This window comes from Molothrus ater, chromosome 9 (genome assembly GCF_012460135.2).
Source record: "Molothrus ater isolate BHLD 08-10-18 breed brown headed cowbird chromosome 9, BPBGC_Mater_1.1, whole genome shotgun sequence".
In the NCBI taxonomy this organism is placed as follows: domain Eukaryota; kingdom Metazoa; phylum Chordata; class Aves; order Passeriformes; family Icteridae; genus Molothrus; species Molothrus ater.
Genome location: NC_050486.2, coordinates 4,462,771 through 4,483,092, shown reverse-complemented (window position 1 = coordinate 4,483,092; position 20,322 = coordinate 4,462,771). Strand labels below are relative to the sequence as shown.

At 49.1% G+C, this 20,322-nt stretch overlaps 1 protein-coding gene across 1 annotated transcript in view; it reads left to right on the top strand.

Moving 5' to 3' along the window:
• PAPPA2 (pappalysin 2) overlaps positions 1-20,322 on the top strand; it is an 88,771-nt gene that overhangs the window by 21,232 nt on the left and 47,217 nt on the right. The window contains exons 3-8 of the mRNA XM_054515841.1: positions 7,303-7,448; positions 14,322-14,615; positions 15,368-15,560; positions 17,041-17,162; positions 18,611-19,103; positions 19,622-19,750. Of these exons, the coding sequence (XP_054371816.1) occupies positions 7,303-7,448; positions 14,322-14,615; positions 15,368-15,560; positions 17,041-17,162; positions 18,611-19,103; positions 19,622-19,750 (1,377 nt within the window). The remainder of the gene's footprint in view (positions 1-7,302; positions 7,449-14,321; positions 14,616-15,367; positions 15,561-17,040; positions 17,163-18,610; positions 19,104-19,621; positions 19,751-20,322) is intronic.

Below are 20,322 nucleotides of genomic sequence, written 5' to 3'. Positions count from 1 at the left end.
TATCTCTGAATGCAGCAGGAGTGGCTCATACAGAAGGGAGCCTCCTGATCCTGAAGGATCCTGTTTTGCCCTCTCACCGTCTTTGGCATCTTGATACTCAGCCACCCATGCAAAACTTAAACTGTCCTGCCAGTGATGGCTGCTCTTCTACTTGTGCTGCCAGTGCCTCAGAGGTGGATTTTTCCAGGCATGTCCAAGAACTGTGTGATATCCTCATCCCTTGTGGACTCAAATGCTCTTTGGCTGGAGTCCAGCACCCAGTGAAGTTGATGAAAGGCTCCTGAGCACTACAGAGGGTATTATTCCAGCAGTGTTGTGCTTCCTGTGATCCCAGGGGAATGTCTGGCTCTTTCTCAGCCTTCCCTTCCCATCTTGCATGTGTTTTGTATCTGGCTGTGTTACCAAAGCCTGTCCAGATGAGAGTCATTTGGATGTTACTGCCTTGTCAAGTTGTCATGATGCTGGCAGAGAATGTTTGTGGCGTACCAGCAGCGTGCTGGACTGGAGTCAGAGCTCCCAGACATGGTCATGGGGATGCAAATAGTCTCAGTAAGTACAGAAGGACTCAAAAACACAGCATCCCCCCAGCTGTGTTAATAATGCCAGAACTTTTGGGGCAGGTAAAAGTGTGCCTCACCCAGAGTGTGAGGCAGCTGCAGTTGTAAGAATGACCATCAGCCTTGTCTGGAAGCAGAGCAGGTAACTCATCTGGGCTCATCCTCTGTTCCAGGGTCACACTGTGTTTGTGCTGTGGTGGTGGGCTTTGTCTGCCTGTGGCAGGCAGGAAGGGAGGCAGGGCTGAGGTGTGACGAGAACAGGGGTGAGGGTTGCCAGATTCTAGCAAGGAAGATTCATTTATGCAAGCAGAGAGCCCAGGTGTGGAGCCCCACCTATTCAGACCCCCTGCTGAAGATTCATCTTGAAGGAGGAGTCCTTTAGTGGGCCAAAATGGAAGATACCCACTTTGGCTCACCATCTGGAGGAGCATCTCCCTTCACAGATGAATTTAGAGAGTCTGCTCTCCCAAAATGTTCACACCGTTTGGATCAGGACCTGTCTTCATGGACTGAGCTCTGGTTCTGCTGTGTTTGTCATTAACCCTTTGCAGCCTTGGAGAAATGTTTTACCCACATGCTCAAAATGTATTGGCAGACTGGTGCTCATTGCTGGGAAGTCTGAGGGATTCCTCATTTGTCAAGCAGAGGTTTGGGGGAAAAGGGAGCCTCTCTGCTTGCAGGAAGTAGGAAGAGGAATTTCCTTGCAGTGGTTGAAAAACATGAAAGCAGAGCCAGGAATCCCCTGTGACTTCTTCAGGCTGTATGGTTAGTTGCCGCTGGCTGGGTCTCAAGTATTTTCCAGTTGTCCATGGAGGGCACTTGGACAGCTTCCACCCAACCCCACTCCCACATCCCCTCTGAAAGGTCTACAGGGAAAAGACTCCTATTTTTGAATTGCAGTGGAATTTCTGTGGCATTACATGCTGCACCCTTTGCAGTACCCAGAGAATTTAGTTTGATTCATGGTACTGCAGGGGGTATGTGCTGGCCTTGCTTTTCATGTGGAGGTGCCATCTTTTGTGTCTTGCTCATCATGGCCACTGTGGCCCCCAGGCTTCCTGTTATGGTGTAATTGTCACTAAAAAGTGCCACTCTTGCCCCTCTTCTCCCACATTAGGCTTGTTTGACAGCTTCACTGTGTTTTCTGCTGCCCCATGGATTAGCAGATCCTCTCATCTCTTCCACTTGCCCACCAGCGATGGTCCTGTTGTTGCTCCCAGAGATTTGTGCTGGAAAAGCTGCAACAGCTCTGTCTCTTCTGGGTATATCAAGTCTTCTCTTTTGACCAAGCCAGCTCAGAGCCTGACTTACAACCAGGTTAGGAAGGTGTTGTCTCCCCTGTGGTCAGGACAAAAGTTTCCAAGGAAAAGCATGAGAAAAGAATGTGACTTCTCCAGGGAGGTCTGGGATCATGGGTGGGGTGTGATTTTTCAACTGTTCAGAAAGCGAGCTTTTGTTCTTTAGACTTTAATAAGGTAAGGTCTAGTGCAGTAAGAGTTTACCATGCAAATCTACTGTCATTTGATGATTTTCCCCCCTTGATAGGAAGGGGTGACACAGGGAAGATGGAGCAGGATGCCAAGAAGACAATTGTCAGGAAGCAATGGACACAATTTGGAATGTAAGAAATTTGGATTAGACTTTAGAAATTATTTTTAACTTGAGGATGCTTGAACACTAGAATAAGTTGCCCAGAAGGTTTGGGAAACCTCTGTCCTTGAGGCTGTTCAGGCCCCAGATGACCTTGAACAATGCAATCTAATTAGACCTGTTTTTGAACAAGGGTCAGAATGGCCTGTGGAGATCCTCTCTATCTGCAGTGGAGTCTCTGAATCTGCTGTTCTGTGGTGACAGTCACTAAAGCTGCTCCATCTTCTTTTCCTTTTTCCAGCAGCAAGAAGCACCACAGGATGACAGCCCCTAGTTATGTCCCATGCAAGTAAAACAGGATGCAGTGTGGTGCCTTAGTGTCAGGTCATCAAACAGTGCCATTCAGCAGAACTTTGAGCCAATATCACCTGTTGTAAGGGAATCCACCATTTCTGGGCTCACCCCTTCAAATACCATCATTTTGGATGGTGTTCATTCCCATTCTCATGTCTAATAATGTCATTCTGTGCCCTCTCACCCCTGATCCCTCTCTACTGTTGCACATACTCTTCTTGCAAGCTTTGCTCTTCCAGGGCTGCAAGTCCTCCCCCAGCTCCAGGTGGTATCACCACACAGCTGGTTGCTCTTGGATGCCCTTGAAAAAAACATTGACTTTGAATCTGGCAAACCTGATGTCCCATCTCTATCTCTTCTGTCCTCTACCCTGTTCTTTGGGGTTGGTTTGTGTTTTGCTTCTCAGCTGACAGCTGTACCTTCACGTATCCTTCTGTCCTTCCTTTGTGCTTCCATGTTGGGTTGCAGTGCCCATCCTCCTGTAAATGTCACCTAGTTTGCAATACTCTAGTCTTGTAGGCATTGGAAAATTATTTGGGAAGCAGATGAGAGTGCTGTCATTTAGGCTGTTTGTGGAGACCAAAGGCTGCTCTGCTTTTGCCTCAGTAAAATCACAGAAGCACTGAAGGAGAGGGAGAGCCTAACCTTGGCAGGAAGCAAAAGGGTCAGGTGCCAGTTGGATGCTCCTTGTCTAACCTAAGGATGCCAGCAGGAAATCTAGTTTGAGGGGAATTGGAGTTGCCCATTCTAGAATTGTTCTGCTCACATCTTTGGGGATGTTAACAGGATATTTGTGCTTTCTGTGCTGTAGCAGGTGAAATTAGGGTCCTTTCTTCTCCTTGCCCATCCAACCCATCTGAACAGCTCTCAGTGCTGGAACTGCTCCCTCTAACCCTTACACATCCCTGAACCATCCAGATCTCTCAATGGAGGAAATTACAGTTATTTATAATTAAGACTTGACAAAAAATGTTGCTAATGTCAAGGGAATGGCAGGCGACAGCCAGAAAAACATCATGTCTCCAGAAGAGGGACTGCAGGAATATCCCTCTGAATAGGGCTGACGTCGACTCTTGGAATTTGGACAGCCTGGAAGGCTTTGGGGCTATTTTTCCGAGATATCATAGGTCAGGAATTGATGCTATTTTTAAGTCTGTGTCCCCCGAGCAGCTTTGATGAGTGAAGGAGACTTTCTCTCCCCCCTCCCCCTCCTTATGCTCTATTTCTATGAAACTTTTGCTTCTATTCCTTCCGAGTCACGCCACAAGTATGTCCTTCAGGTTTGTTTATCCTTCTCACTATCTATTCCTCCCGGCCTGCTCCCGCCTTGGTTGGGTTGGAGGGGTGGCGTCAGCGTGGCGCGTGTCTGGGATGCTCAGGCAAGACATCACAGGGAAGGGATCAAATTCTCCTAATTTGTCCTTTCCGGTTGGGAGAGTTTTCTCTCCACAAGCTGATGTGGCTGGGGAAAGTGTTCTGGGAATGCTGCTTTGTGGTGGGAGATTTCGGGGCCTGGTGAAGACAAGCTGGTCATCTCATCTCGCCACATAGCCCAGCCAAGATCTGTCTGAAGTAACTGAATCTTCAGAGCTCCTGGGAAGATGGGTGAGATGCCTCCAGCCTGGGATGGTCTTTTGAGGCTGACTGGTAGGAGAGAGGCAGTCAGAAGACCCTGATTATCTGACACCTCTCAAGTCAGCAGTGGCTTTTGAAAGCCTCTGCTGTTTCAGGTCCAGGGAAATAGCCCTTGATTTTCCCAGCTCTGTTCCACATGCCACCCTGCTCTAGTTTATTTCTGGAATTCTTTATTTTTTTTCATTATTTTCCTCCTTCTCTTCAATTTGCTGTAGCAACCTCTTTCTTTCTAAACAAGCCTTTTGGTGTAACAGCTTGAAGACTAGGGATCTTGCCATTTCAAACAAGAAAGGAAAAGGGTTTCCTTTCTCACTTCACATCTCAGATGAGAACGTGCCTTTTTCCCCTTAGCCCATCCTCAGCTCCATCCTCCTGTCTGTCATCCCATGTAGTGAGGAATGCACTAATGGGCATCACTGCTAAAGGACACCACCAGAAGCAGCTTGTTCAAACAGAGCTGGTGCTCCTTCATGGTGAGCCCAGTGTAAAGAAACAGCTGTGCTCCCTTCATAATCTATCCACGCAGCTCAAAGATGCCAGTTGCTCCTGGAAGCATGGGAATAAGTGAAATGCTTTCCACCACCTTAATGTTGCTGTTGGCCTCATGCTGCAGGTTTAGTCATTCTTATGACATATTTCCACAATGGTGTGTTTCCATCATCATTCCACAGTGATGTATTTAAAGCCTTTCCATGAGTTGTTTTTTTTTTCTTGCTCAGAATCTCTTAAATGAATGGCTTCACAAACTGTGGGTCAGGGTCTTCAAGTTTTGAAGACTTAAAGACAAGTCATAGAAATGTGGAGACAATGTCTGCTACCTGTCCTAAGCCTGTCTCAGCCCATGAGGATAATGGCACAGATGGTGGAAATGGTAGCACCTAATTTATAGAATCAGAGAATATCCTAAGATGTAAGGGACCCACAAGGATCATTGAAGTCCATTTAAAAGGGTACCTGGCATTTGCAGCACAGTCCAAGACCTTATAATTCCATTGCTGTTATTATTGGAATTATTATTGCTGATATTAGGTTGGACTTTGATTGTTTTGCATAGCTGAGGACATGAACTCCCTGAAGACCAATGCTGGGACTGTTGATGTTCTGGTGAATTTGATACAGTCTTTTTACCTGTGCAGAAACACTCACATAGAGGGAAGAGTGAAACCTAAATTTCCTGACTGCTACCCACCTCTCCTAGCCCATTACCTTACTGTGGCCTTTAGAAATGGTTGTCTTGGATATCACATTCCTGTGTTTTTTCAACTCTTTATTCCCTACTATTGTTTTATGCATTTTATTCCCAGCCCTGAAGACAGGAGGAGAGACAGCCAGCAGTGTTGTCAGGAGACCCTCCCCTCTAAACTTGCCCTTTGATGAATCTGGCTCCAGAGATTACCTTCTCCTCATTGAGCTTATTCTGGGAAATCTTGCTCTTTTTTCCTCTGCTGGCTCCTGTAGACATCCCAGACCTCATCTGAAAGATACAGATCATGAGCAGAGGGGGCAGTCTTCTCCAAGGTCCATTTTGAGCAGAGCTGCAAGAAATTTTTTTAATTTTTTTTTTTTTTGAGCATGTTCCAAGATAATTTTGCTCATACTCTTCCTTGTTCAATTCCCTGGGATGTGTTTTGATGAGAGATGTGGCTGTGCACTGCTGGGACACCCTTGTTTTTACCACCTACTGCCATCTATAGCATACTGGTTTTCCTGGGGAAAAGGATGGAATGGAAGTCCAGATAGACTAGAGAAACTGGAGAAGACACTTCTCAGCCCCAGCTGACAAACCCTCTCTGCTCCCAACAGTAAGGTGTGATGTCCATTCCTCTCTTGCCCGGTATCAGGGACAAGCCCTGAAAAACCCTTGTTAGAAGCAGTTGGGGTTCTGGATTAATTCTTCTCTCCTTCCAACTCAAATTCCAGTTTTCTGATGCCAAACCCCCTCTCTTTTCCCCAGCAGGACCAACCTCTGCATTTCCTTCCTCCTCTCATATTTTCTTCTCCTGTTTTATCATATTTTATTATTTATTCTCATATTTTGTGGGGCTTCTTTTGTTGCCATGATTGGAAAGCTTTGTCTGGGGTGAGAACTCACCAACAAAGCTACTGTAATGAGCAAAACTTCTTCAGGCTTGCATGAGTGCCTTCCACCCACTCCCAAACCCCTCACTACCTGAACTTGCACCTTACAGAGCAGAGTTTGAAGTGTCACAGGACATCCTGTGGAAATGCTGGATATTTCAGTGCTTTAACACGCTCTTGGTTTCAGAGCTGACGATGTCTCCAGGTCTGGTCCAGACACTTTTCCCTCTGAAACCAAACTCAGCAGCCCAGGTTCCTCATGTTAGTTTGTGGAGGTGCTTGGCACTGTCAAAGAAGCCCAAGTTGGTGGTGGTCAGGTTGGGTCATGGAGGCATCCTGCACTGATTGGAATTTCAGGAGGCGGCAGCCCACTCCAGGCCACAGGCCCCTGAACACACATGCCACCCCTTTTCCCAGAGAAACAAAACTCACCATCCCAGGTTCCTGATGGCAGATTGCAGGAGCCACTTGGCGCTGTCAAACCAGCTCCAGTTGGCACTGGTGCCAGCTTGGGTCTGGGAGGCATCCTGTTTATGGTTCCCCTTGGGATGTTTGCAGCTGCAGTGTGCCTGGAGCTCTGGGCTCTGTGATTTCGGAACCCTAACCCTAGGCAGTAAAAGCAGCCTTGGGCTAAGGCTGGATCCAAGGGAAAAGCTGTGGAGGAAGGCATGTTGTGGCAGTTTTGTGTTCCCTTTGGCATGCCTTTTTTAGCTACACTCTGCCTGGAGCTCTGAGCTTTGTGGATTTCAGAACCCTAGCAAGCAGCCACCCACACAGGGCTACAGGCCCCAGAAAACCAACACCAGCCCTTCTCCATGAGAAGGAAAACTCACCATCTCCAGGTTCCTGATGGCAGATTGTAGGAGCCACTTGGCACTGCCAAACCAGCTCGAGTTGGCACTGGTGCCAGCTTGGGTCTGGGAGGCATCCTAAGCAATGCAGAATTTCTCGTGTTGGCTGCCCACTCATGGCCACGGGACCCTGAACACCAATGCTCCTCTGTAGGATGTCTACGGGTGGCTCCCACTTTTCCTCCTCACTCTGTGTGCAATGTGTGATGAATATTTCCTCTCTTTTGACCTTTCAGGGCTTACATGAGCGTGAAGGAGCTGAAGGAGGCTCTGAAGCTGAACAGCACCCATTTCCTCAATATTTACTTCGCCAGTTCAGTGAGGGAAGAGTTGGCTGGTGCTGCCACTTGGCCGTGGGACAAAGAGGCCCTTAGCCACCTGGGTAAGTAACTTATCCCATTCCTGGGGTCTCAGAATTACTGGCTTTCCTCTCTCTTCCTTGACTTGGCAAATAGAGGTGGATGTGCTGTGCCTCAACATTGTGGATGTTTCATACAAAGGTCATGATAACAGGGTTTGGGTGTTCCAACAGCTGCTGCTGTAAGGAAAAGAGCTGCCTGTTCCCTGAATCTATGTGGGCAAGGTTGTGAGATTACCCACTGACAAGGGGCTTCAACATTGTTATGAGAAACTTTTGATGGTGAAGGTAGTGGGACCACAAGTTCACCATAAGTGCAGGCTCTGGAGAGAGTTCTAGACTCACATTTGGTTTCTCCTGGACCTTCCAGGTCTATCTTGTAGGATTCTGGAGACAGTGAACTTCACTCTGCAGCACATATTAGCAAACAGATACAAACCACAAGTGTCAGTGTTTTCAGAGCTGAGATGGCAGATTTCATCAAGTCCAGGGCTGCCCAGGCAGCAGCCAGAACTGGCCGCTTCCGAATCCAGCTGCAAGTGTGGGGATAACTATCAAATTTTACCATGTTTTTATAACTTGGCCTACTACCTGCTGGAGGCAAGGTTCTCCTTGGCCTCAGAGGATTCAGGGCGGACCCTTAAGGTCATCAGTCCTCGTAGGCTGCAAAGCAGCCGAAACGTCTACTGGTTCCCTAGAATGTGGTTGTTTTGTGCATTTTCTGCTATTTCTGTTGTTTCTCTTTTTCCTGCCTCTCCTACCACCTCTTCAGTTGTTGGAGTTTTCTGGCAAAGCCCTTTACACTTTGCAGTCAAAATGTCTAAAGTGTTTCTCAATAAGTAACTGGAAATAATTACTCCTGACACCTGCACAGCAGACCTAGACCTTCTGCTTTTACAAGTGCGTGATGTTCAACCCTGAAAAGTTTTATACTGCTGTTAAAGACCTGTTTCAAAGTTCCTTTGTGCCAGTTTCCCTCCCTCAATGAGTTTCAGGGCTGTTTTTTCAATAGCATATTGCTACAGCTGCTTGTTGAGGAAAGGCAAATCTCCATGAAATTTATTCTTTCAGCTTCCAGAAACCACTTCCAAGGCTCAGCTTGACAATCATCTGACTGCAGCAAGTGCTTCAGCCACACACACGTACCCCTCAGACCTCTCCCAATGGCCTGCAAGCCACTGTACAGAGGGGTAATTGGGGTGACTGGTCTCATCAAAAGCTTGCATTTAGCTCCAGTCTCTGAGCTTGTGTCCAGCCAGGGACATGAGAAATGGCACCATCTGGAAATGCTGGATCAGGGCTTTAGCGTGGAGGTTCAGGGGAAAAGGGGTGTTGTCTTGACTCTGGTGCCAGAGCTGTGAAGTATGAAGCTGGATCTGAACTTCTTTGAGTCTCTGGCATGAGCTGAAGACTTTGGTTCAAGACTGTCCTTGGTTTTGGATTTAATGAGCTGGGGAGGGCGGGTGGTGGACTCTGCTCTCCTTAAACAGTGAGCTTCACCACATCATCATTTGCTTTGTACCCTGCACAATGTATATCACTGTCCCACACAGAAGAAACTCAGGACTGAGGAGGCCATGAATGTGTGGCTTTTGACAAAAGCTCTCACGAGAGGCTAATGGAGAATCTGAGTAGATGTGAAAGGAAAGCAGTGAGTAAAGAGAAGGAAAAGCCTTGGGAGGAGTTAATGGCAGTTTGTGAAAAATTCCTGAGCTTAAGGACCTAGCTATGGCCAGGGGTAGAGACAGGTCTATACACAAGAGAGGGGTATGGCTCCAAAAAGACAGACTCCTTTCCTTGTGCTAAATCTTGCTAATCTCCTGTCTATCCTGACCTTAAAATTTTAGGGTCAGCACACAAGACCTGCACCCCTCATGCCATTGTCTTTTCCCATGGAGCAGAAATGCCATGCTGATTTTTCCCTACACACATACAGGCCCTCCATGCTTTAGTTCTTTGCATGAATCAAACTGGTTCCTTGGCTTCTCTGAGAAGCCAAACTGCCTCTTGTCTGCAGAGAGTCTTGGTCAGATTTTGCTCTGATTGTTTCTCTGAACTGAACTTTCTTAGATGTTTTCAGGAGAAGCATCATGAGACTTTTTCTTCTCCAGCTGCCTTCCCTTCTGCTATTTTAATACTTTGCCACAGCCCAAAGATCACTAGATTTATTGTTCTCCATCATCTCCATCTCTCAAAGTTGTTTAATCTGCCACCTGGATTTTAATCTCCTTATAAACCATTCCTTCATGATCTTTGAGTGTGTTTTTCAGGAGGGTTGACCTCACCTTCCTGTTAGTGTCATCACCTTCTGGAAGTCTTCAGTGAACTTTGTTTTTCATCCCCTTCTCTTCACAATGCTTCTTTGGGGCCACCAGAAGTTACATGACCATTCATATGCTGATTACCTACAGTTCTATTGCTCTCCTCCAGACTTTTTTTCCTGAGGAAATTAAATTTTCAGGCAGCCTTTCTGAAGACTTGGGGATAGTTTACCAATAATACAGCCAAGAGCAACTACTTTCAATGAAGCATAAAAGACAATTACTGGCTTGGAGAGGCTGAAGTGGTCTATGAAATTTCTATAGACCATGTTTCAGCTGCTGTGGAGCTCCCAGAGAAAGACAACTTGCTGCCAGCAAGCAGCAGAGGTAGGTCTCAGGTCTGTTTGCACCACTCCCTGTGACTATACTGTCTGTCTCAGTCTTTCCACCATAATCACAGTGAGTCCCTCACAAATTCAGATTTCTTGGAGTCTGGAATGAGTTTTCTGAGAACTTAGAAGTAAATATTTTTAACTACAAAGCAGAAGGAGTCGAAGAAATTCCTTTAAAAAAAAATCCTTAACTTTCTGTGGTGGAAAGCCTTGTTCAAAAAACCCAGTAATGTAATAATGCAGATGCTTTGAACTTCGTGTGTAGCTGCATGTGAACTGCATAAACGTGGTCAAAAGGCAAGGGAATGGTGAACATTTGATGTTATAAATACTTTCTGTAGTTATATAAGCTGAGGCCAGCTCATATATCTGGCAGAGGTCAGTGGATGCTGAAGGAGGGCCAGCCCTCCCATCCGAGGTACCTTAGGCAATGGCATCTTCCTGTCTGACTAACTGTCATGCATTTGTTCCATTAATTGCTCTGACTCAGTGTTTGGGGAAGACTGGCCCTGCAATGCAGGTTCAGCTTTGTGGTTCACTGTTTAAAGGTCCTGTGGTTACTTGGGAATGTCCTCTGGGATAGCCCTGACCTAGGAGCAGGTTGGCTTCTTTGGGACTGGCATGGGCAGGAGTCCTTCAGCATTGCCATAGACCCTGGCTAGCAGCAGAGAATGTCCTGGGAGCAGGAGTTTCCAGGGCTGTGTGAGTAGAGGAGAAGCACAGTCTAGACCAGCACAAATCTGATGGGCTGGGCATCTCTTGTTGCTTGATCAGAGTGGGGGCTTGGCCTTGGGGACATTACCAGCTCTGCAGCTGGAGAGACAAGATGTTGAGGCCAGACCTGAATCTTTCCAGCTGCCTGGATGTGGTTGGGTGAGCAAGTCCAAAGAAGTCTCTGGCTCACCTGCCTTGCAGTACTGGACCCCCCTGATACCAGAGGGATATGGAAGTTTTTAGCTTTGTTGTGTGAATGCTGACCTTGTGAACCTCCTTTAGCTGATTCTCAGGCACTGAATGCCCAGTTTAGCTGATTCTCAGGCACTGAATGCCCAGTTTAGCTGATTCTCAGGCACTGAATGCCCAGTTTAGCCCTTTGCCCAGGGCAGAGGGAGGCAGAGGTGAGAAGGGAATGCCTGATCTGCAGTGGAGAGAGAGGGGAGGGTGATCCTGTTGGGAACACTTCCACATCTTGCCTTCACAGCCAGGATCCTGCAGAGGGGAAACAGAACTTCCTGGTCCAAAGCTGGGAGCACTCCCAGCTCATCAGGGAGCAGTGGGGACAGGGAATGAAGGGATAGGGATGTTCTGGAAGGCAGAGTTCTCAGGCTGTTTCTAATTCTGCCATTTAATTAGTTGTTAAAATGAGTACTAAAAATATGATCGTTCTTGTGGAGTGTGGGGGAGGAATGGAATAGGGGAAGCCAGCAGAGAGGAGGGGAGGGGACAGGGTACTGTGGCCTTGGCATCCCTCTCTTGTGACAGCTTTCTGCCCCCCTGTACTGGAATCCCATTTATTGCACCACATGGGAAGAGCACTGGGTTTCTGCGGGGAGGAGGGCTGGACTGCCTGGTCCCAGGATGCCCTGTGCCCCTGGTGCTCAGCCCTTTTCCCTGTGGTTACTGCTGCAGGATGCATGCAGGGCTTTCACATCTCATTTACTTGTTTATGAACACTATTTTCTTTCTTTGTGCACATTCCTCCTTTCAGACCTTTGGGCAGGCAGCCCCCTGCCTTGCTCAGGCTTGGGTTTGGCTGTAGAGATGCCTTTTCTTTCTGTTCTCTCTTCTCTCATGCCCTGTTTTGATTGAAATGAAAAGCAGCTTTTCTTTTATGTGCCCACTGGGTTTCCCATCAATGGGATGCCCTTTGCTATCTATAGCATTTACTAGGGTGGTAATTGAGAGGGTGATGGCTTCCAGAAACCCAAGAGTTGACAGGACAGAACACGAAGGTCCCAGAAGGATTTTTCAGCCTCTGTGCCTTCTTGTCCGTCTCCAGGCAACTAAAGGGTCAAGAGCTGACTGATGGGATGCAAAGTCCTTTGCTCTCTTGTCTCACAACTAGGAAGAAAGGGAATGCAGCTACTTTGTGTGACCCATCCTTTGCCTCAAGCCCTGGACAGAAGATCCACACTGTGGGAAGGAAGAGCAATAAACATGAATTTTGAGCTAAGAAACGGTGCCACTTGACAGGTCAGTGGTGCCTCTCAGCCCTTCCACGGGCCACACACGCAGGGTGCTCCACAGAAGATGCCACCCTCATTTCTCCACCCCTTGTTGGAAGGGCTTGGGAGAATTGCTCAGGGAGTCTCTGAAGGTCCCTTCCCAGCCCCCAGCTCAGTGTTCACCCAGCATGGCTCCCCCATGGGAGTCACAGACCTGCTGGTGCCTTGCCAGGGACACTGTGATCTGAAGAAAACCCTCTCTTGGAAGGAATGCCCTGCACTCGAGGACATGAGTGCACGGAGCTGATCCAGGAGCACATTTCAAGCAGCCTGTGTGGCTGGAGACAGGATCACACTGTGGCCACCTGCCAGCTCTAACTTTGCTGGCAGGGCAGTGATCATCAGCAGAGATGCAGTAGCAGAGGCTCTGCCGTGAGGTAGCTGGCACAGTAAATCCTCCAGGGCCCTGCAAAGGAGGGAGCAAGCTGTGCTGGAGCCAACTATTCACCACACTGCCATCCAAGCTGTCTGGGTTAAAAGTAGTTGTGTAAAAACAGCCTCTTGAGGCATGGAGGGGTTGCCTGGAGTCAGCCTGGGCACATGCTGGGGTCTGCTTTTAGCACCCCTGTCTTGTTGATGCTTCCCAGCCCTTGCTCCTTCACTGTAAGGCAGCATGGAAAAGTGGATGGAGTGTGAAAATGAGAAGAGAAAAAGGGGGGAAATGGCCAGTGAAAAACCTCAAAACAAGGAGAAAAATGAAGAGATTCCAAAGAAATTTTAATCTGGACAAAATAAAGGAGGCGAATAAAAGGAGGCCAGCAAAGCAAATTTTTTTTGTTCTTGAGCACCTTCTGTGGACAGTTTCCTAGCAGATGTGGTACAGAGCCATCAGCACAGGGTGTGCATCTCGGGTCAGGGGCTGGAGATGCTGGCAGTGAGCAAAGGGAAGGCTGTGTTCCACCTGGCTTTTGTCAATATCCTTGATCCTTGTTCTTGCCATCACAGATGGGCTCACAGGAAAGGAAAAACTACTTGCCCTGCAGCCACAGTTCAGCTTAGGGCAGGATGATCATGGGTCCTGTCCAGCTCCGTGCTGCTGCTCTCAGAGGTGGCTGCTCTGGGGCAGTTTCTGGGGGTCTAACCTGTGTCCATGCTCCAACATCTTTGACAGCTGAACCTGCACCAAACTGGATTGGAGACAAGCTTTGTGTCCCCTTGAGTCAGGGGTTGGGGTACCCCAGTGAAGAGGAGTAGGTTGTGATGGTTTGTAAGGATCTTGTTGGGTTCATTTGCCCCTTGCTCACATGCAGACCCCTCTGAAGGGGAGGAAGAGATCTTCAGAAGCTATGTCCTGGGAAATCCCACTCTAAAATACACTAAATTTGGGTCAGGTTTGTGGCAGGAGCTTAGTGGATTTCAACAATACCTTGTGAGAATTTTAGTTTACCTCACAGAGTCTGGTTTGGAAGTTGAAGCATAGGTCATGGGTGATTTCTCAGCAGGGGCTGGAGGTAGTGCACCTCAATCTTCACGTGGATTTTTGCTGAATCTGGCTTCTAGTTGGCACAGCTGAGTTGGGACTTTGCTTAGCACCTCATTGTCCTCACCTGCCATGGGAGCTAGCCTGCCTTAGACACCTGTCTGGGCCAGGCAAGGACTTCTGTCCTCTGCTTCAAAAGATGATCCATGTAAAGGCACAGCATGGCTCGATTTGGTGCTCTGGCTCCAAACCTCCTTTGGAGCTGTGTGATCCAAAGCAGACACTGAATTCCAGTTGTGCAAAAAGATGCAGAGGGAAGCAGTAGCTGAAATGATGGAAGATGTTGAGGGGGGAATAGAGTGGTAGGAGGGGAAGAAAAACCACCCACCCTGCTCCAACCCAAGAGGGCAAAGGAGCCTCTTCCTATCCATAAGAGGCTGAGTATGTCCATCTTTGTGTGTCCATCTTTGGGTCTCCATCTGGCCCCTCATCTGTGGCCTGGAAACACAACAAGAGGAGTTTTACCTCTCACAGGTGAGTAATGACAGATGCCCACTGTCCCTTTCTTGGAATGATGCTCTCTGTACTTGCAATTCCAGGTGGAGTTGTCCTCAACCCTGCTTACTACGGCATGCCTGGCCACACCAACACCATGATCCATGAAGTGGGGCACGTCCTGGGGCTCTACCACGTCTTCAAGGGAGTGAGCGAGCGGGAGTCTTGTGAGGATCCCTGCAGGGAGACCACTCCATCCATGGAGACAGGAGACCTCTGTGCTGACACTGCCCCCACCCCAAAGAATAAACTCTGTCGGGATCCAGACCCTACCAATGACACCTGTGGCCAGACACATTTCACAGGAACACCCTTCAACAACTACATGAGTTACACAGGTAACGAGTCATCCTTGCTGGGAGTCACAAGGGGTCACCTTCCTTAAAACTTGGGTTTACCTCCATCAGTAGTGCCTTACCTCACTCCCTAACCAACAGAGACCCTCCTGGTGTATTGGGATGGGTCAGGCAGTGCTTGCAGTAGCTGCTTAACCATTTTCTTCCCTCAGGCTATTTCTATTCATCCCTCTCTTCCTGCCAGTGGTGCTGGACATGCACCAAGGCTCCTCTTGTCTGTGCGTGCCTTTGTTCTTCAGTCCTGAAGCTATTAATATTATTATTAGTAACATCCTGAATTATTATTATTATTATTATTATTATTATTATTATTATTATTATTATTATTATTATTATTATTATTATTATTATTATTATTATTATTATTATTATTATTATTATTTAACCTCCTGAACCCTTTTGGCGTGGTTCCCAAGGCATGCCGCGGGGGGCTGGCGTTTCTCCTGCCATGCCAGGAGGAGCGAAGCCGGAGGAGCAGTTCATGCCCCGGGCTGACGCTCCTGCGGTGGCACTGCCCAGGTGCGGGTGCCGGGCGGGTGCGGGGACCTGGAGCCGCTGTGGCAGTGCCATCTTGTGGCTTTGGGGACACACGACACCAGAGAGCCCCGGCAGCACAGCCACCGCACGCTGGTGCCTCCCAGCCCTCCCTAGCAGTCCCTGAAAAAGTTTATCCAGGAGCAAAGGGCGCATGTTGGCGTGCCCTAACCCTCGGCCCGGCCTCTCTCGTCCCCCAGATGATGAGTGCACCAACAGCTTCACCCCCAACCAGGTAGCCCGCATGCACTGCTACCTGGACCTGGTGTACCAGCGCTGGGGACACAGCAGGAAGCCAGCACCCATCCCGATCCCCCCCATGGTCACCGGGCAGACTCAGCACTCCCTCAGCATCTACTGGCTGCCTCCCATCAGCGGCGTCCTCCACGAGAGGTGAGGCACTGTGCTCCTGGGCTTGCACAGGAAGGGACAAGGCATCTCTGCGGTGCCAGTCCCCTTCCCACCCTGCTGGTCTCCAGCAGAGCCCTCGGGCACCAGAGCCAGGCTGCTGCCATGGCCCCCTGGCAGATGGGCTCTCCTGCAAGCTTCCTGCTCTCGGGGTGCCGGGAGGGGAAGCCAAAGAGCATCCGCAGGCAAAGCCAGCCCTAAAACCCCAGAGTGCAATCAGGGAATGAAAAATGAGCTTCATTTAGCACTTATTGTATAAAGTAGCTATTTACCAGGAGGAAATGCAGCCTTGTGGTTAAGGCAGGGAGCTCGAACCACAAGAGCTGGGTTTCGTTCCCAGCGCTGTCATGGGCTCGCAGAGCAGCTAACTGGGGGTAAGTCAGGAAACTTTTCAAGCCAGAGAAATGATGCCAAGGAGCCAGAGCTGTTTGGCTGCTGAGGAGTGCACAGCCATGAGTGTTGGGTGGATGTCTGTCTTCTCCCCGCAAAGGGAGCCACCAAGACCTGGATACACCACCAGTGTCTCTATTGAGCAGCCCCTCTTATTTCAGTGTCCACCGTGTTTTAGGTGGTGAGACTTTATTTTTAGGGGCCTTTTTTTGCTTATGGGATCATAAGCACGTACATAAAGAGCTTTTGAACTTGTTTTGAAGCTGCTTCATAAAGCTGTCTTTTATAATTAAAAGGAAAATGCTGTTTGATGGCAGCTGGGTCACTCTTGGGTCAGTGTTTGCTGACTTTTCAAAGAATGGGTGCTCTCCACAATGGCCCTTTTGCTCAGGAGTAACAAGACATGCATGTCACCCCACAGACAGGAGAGGCTCAGAGTGCTGGGTAGCCTTGAGTCATCCAAATAAACTGCTTTGTTGGGGGAAGAAGTGATTTGGGAGCAGGAAAACATGGGTCTAGAACAGAGGCCCTCTGGAACCATCCCAAGTTGTCTCTCATAACTGTCTCAGGAGCTGGTCCATTGTGGCAGTCCTGAATCCCCTGAGAAGAACTGGTCAAGGAAAGTGGCTGAGGGCTGGGCCTTATAGTAGAAAAGTGCCTTTATCTTTTCTGGAGAGCATGGCAATTGATAATATTGTGACTGGTTTGTATTACAATAATGCTGAAAGCCAAACCCTGACCCTGGGTTTAGCAGAGAGCGCCTTATTTGCACCCACTCTAGTCCAGAGGCATTGCCCTGGGGTGTGTGGGGTCTGTTAGCTCTGACTGGCAGGGATGGGATCCATCCAAGACTACCTAGAGAGCATGGAGAAGAGAGATTAAATCCAGCCTGTCCCATGGGCGCTCATATTTCCCTGTCTTTGAAGAAGCTGATTGCAAGCAGCATGGTATACCCAGAGAGATTGAGACCTTAGCTCTGCTTCTCCACCTCCCTGTCTGGTACCACCTGGACACACGTGTCTAGGGAGTTGCCTGTTCCTCCTGAGCCATGGCAGGGTGTGTGCTGTGCCAGCAGGGAGCAGGACAGGCTGTGTGACAGCTGTGCTGAGGATGGCACCTTCCGGCAGTACGTGCACGAGGCCTCCTCCCCCCGCGTCTGCGACTCCTCTGGCTACTGGACCCCAGAAGAAGCAGAAGGTAAATGTCTCCTCTCTTTTCCTGTCTGGGAGTCTCCAGACAGAATCTTTCTGGTATAAGAAAAAGAATTTTTTTTTTTTTTAAGAATCAGTTGTCTTCCCTTTGCAAGGGTTCTGTAGTGCAGGAAGGATTTCCTGGCACCCAGGGAAAAACCTGGTAATGGCCAGATGGCTTTGGACAAACTGACTGGCACCCCAATATTACCCCAAATCATCAAATCATTGTCCAGGTGTTGTTGAAAGATACTGACCAAAGGGAAAAGCACTTAACTGAAATCAGTCTTAAAATACAGATCTTGGGACCTCATTCGAAGCCTCAGGGACATTCACAGACTTTAATGTAGTCTTGTCCACAGGGAGCAAGAGGAGCTCTGTGCTGAGTCCCACTGAGTCTGTGCCAAGCCCTGGGCAGTCCATTCCTCCCTAGCCATGCCAATAGCAGCTGGGCATTACAGCTTCTCTTGTGCTGAGACCCAGATGTTGGTTTAGAGACCCACCTTGTGGGCACAGTGGTGACTTTCAGGGTCACACTGAGCTGCCATAGGAGGTGTTGGGCTTTTCTTGCTGCCTCAGCTCCTCCAAGAGCAGGGTAGAGGAGGCAGGAGACCAGGAGAGCTGATCCTGGGAGCTGTGTGAGGTGCATGTGCTGCTGCTGAACCATGCAGAGCCAGGGGATGTGGTTCTGTGTGTCTGTAGTTATCACAAGTGCTTGTTTGCTCTGATAAAAAGAGAGAGTTTGTGCGTTTCAGAAACTTTTAGACTTGTCTTATATGGGTGAAGGCTTTGAATTGGTGCTGGGCCCTAAGAAATGCTTCCAGTGGCTAATGAAGACAAAGGTATTTCTACTACATAATGATAAATTCCACTGGGTCTGAAAGGCCAGCACTCCATTTCTCTTGCTGAGTGCTTATCCACCATGAGGGAAGGCAGGCTGGGGCTCTGAGGTTAGCCTGGGTACTGTCCTGGAGGATCTTCTGGAAAAACAGCCTGGAAAAGCAGCAGGTCCTGCTTCCCTGCTTTGGACCTGGCCCCTTCCTGACTATGACCTGTCCTAGCATTTGCTTGTGCAGAGCTTCAGTCTCTACTCTGCTTGGAGCATTCAGGTGCCCTTGGCAAAGTCTCTACACCTGTGAGGCTACAGAGCAAACTTGACATTCCTCAGCTGTGTCTAGTCCTTAGGTCTCTGCACTGTGTCCAGCTGCAGTGTGGATACCGCTGTTCCCATTTGAGAGGGCTATGAGTCACCAGGTCTGCTGAGCCTTGTGCATATGTGCAAGTACCCAGGAATTGGGAGACCAGTGGGGATTGTTGCTTTCCAGGGTGTTAGGGCAGGTGCCACCAGGTCTAGGGCATGTGGGTGTGCAGTTACAGCCTGGAGGTGCTAAAGCAGGCTATAGGGTGTGGGTCTCCTGTGAAACCAGGTTTACACCATCTTCCTCCTTGTCCCAGGTCCTCCAGATGTGGATCAGCCCTGTGAGCCCAGCCTGCAGGCCTGGAGCCCAGAGCTGCACCTGTATGACATGAACATGACGGTGCCATGTCCCCAGCCACACGGCTGCATCCTGGAGCTGCGCTTCCTGCACCCTGTCTACCCCGACTCCCTCACCCTCTGGACCACGTACCTCTCCACAGGCTCTCCCAAGGCCCTGTCTGACATTGAAATCCTGACAGAGCAAGGGGAGTCCATCCACCTGGGCCCCCTGGACACCTTCTGCGATATCCCCTTCACCGTGAAGCTCAATATCCCTAAAAAGATGTCTGGAGTTAAAATCTACACCTTTGACGAGAGGATGGAGATAGACACAGCCCTGCTGACCTCCAGGCCCCAGAGCTCCCTGTGCTCTGCCTGCAGACTGATCCAGTACCGGGTGCTCCGTGACCCCCCCTTTGCAGACGGGTCCCCTGCCACCCCCCTGCAGGGACACCGCCACTTCATGGACACGTGAGTCGCAGGCTGCTCTGTCTTGGGCTCAGGGGTGGCTGAGTCGGGTTTGATTACCTCCTTGTGTCTTCTCCCTTTGAATCCCTGCATGGTTTTGCTTCTGTGTTGTTCTTCCTGCTGTCCCCCTGCTCTGGGAATTGCTGCATCCAGTGCCATTGAGCAAGGGTGTGGCAGACCCACTGTGCTGGCACGACCCTTGTCCATGAGCCCAGGTTAGCTAGAAGGAGCTTGTTAAACCCAGAAACATTTTCCCCATCAATGCAACCCATAAAATTGCATTTCCCCCATCAATACAACGAGTAAAATGATTACTCAAGCTAATTCCACTTCTCCCCATCTCAGACCCTTGGGAAATAATGACCTAAAAGAGGCTCTCTTTCCACAGGCTCTGCCTCTGGCAGAGTATGAAGACACATCAGAGTGATACTGGATATATACACGTGATGTCTATAGTTGTGGTGAGCAAATCTCAGTGCTGCAGATGTTGCTGCTCCCTCAAGTTCTCTCTGTCCCTGCAGGGAAGTCACTCCTGGGCAGGTGTACCACTACCAGGTGCAGGTGGTCTCTGGGACAACCTCAGGAGAAGCGTCCCCACCGCTCGTCCATGTGCATGGAGCACCCTACTGTGGGGATGGGAAGGTGGCCACGTAAGTTGAAGAGCTCCTCAAGCTCTCAGCTGAGGTTCTTTAGGCTGTTAGGTCATCCTGCCCCAAAGGGAAGCAGCAGGTGGGTCCTCCATGCATGGGTACATGGCTGAAGCTGTTTTACAAAATCCCTCCAGTAGACTGAGCTGTAGAGCTTGTGTTTTGTGAAATGCCATGTGCATAGGAGATGGTCTGCATGAGGGGTCCAACCTGAACATCCTCTGTTCTTGACTTCAGAGCTTGGATTCTGGCCCACCTCAGCAAACTGTTCCAGAGTCCAGCCCCAAGGATCTGCCTTTGGAAGTGGGCAGCATAACTTTTTGCTCAGGGCCCTGCAGGAGCAGCCTCTGCAATGAGCACAGTCCCACATGGTGTGGTGTCTTTAAAAAGCTGTTCCCTCTCTGCTCAGAAACCCCAAATAATGAGGGATGCACCACCTCTACACTGAGAGAGCCCAATGCTTCATCTGCTCTGCCTGGGAGATAATTATTTCAGATTTCCTTATTTGAGCTTTCTCAGACTTCAGCTTCCAGGATCCTCAGGATCACTTTCATTTGAAATCAGTTTTCTTAGCA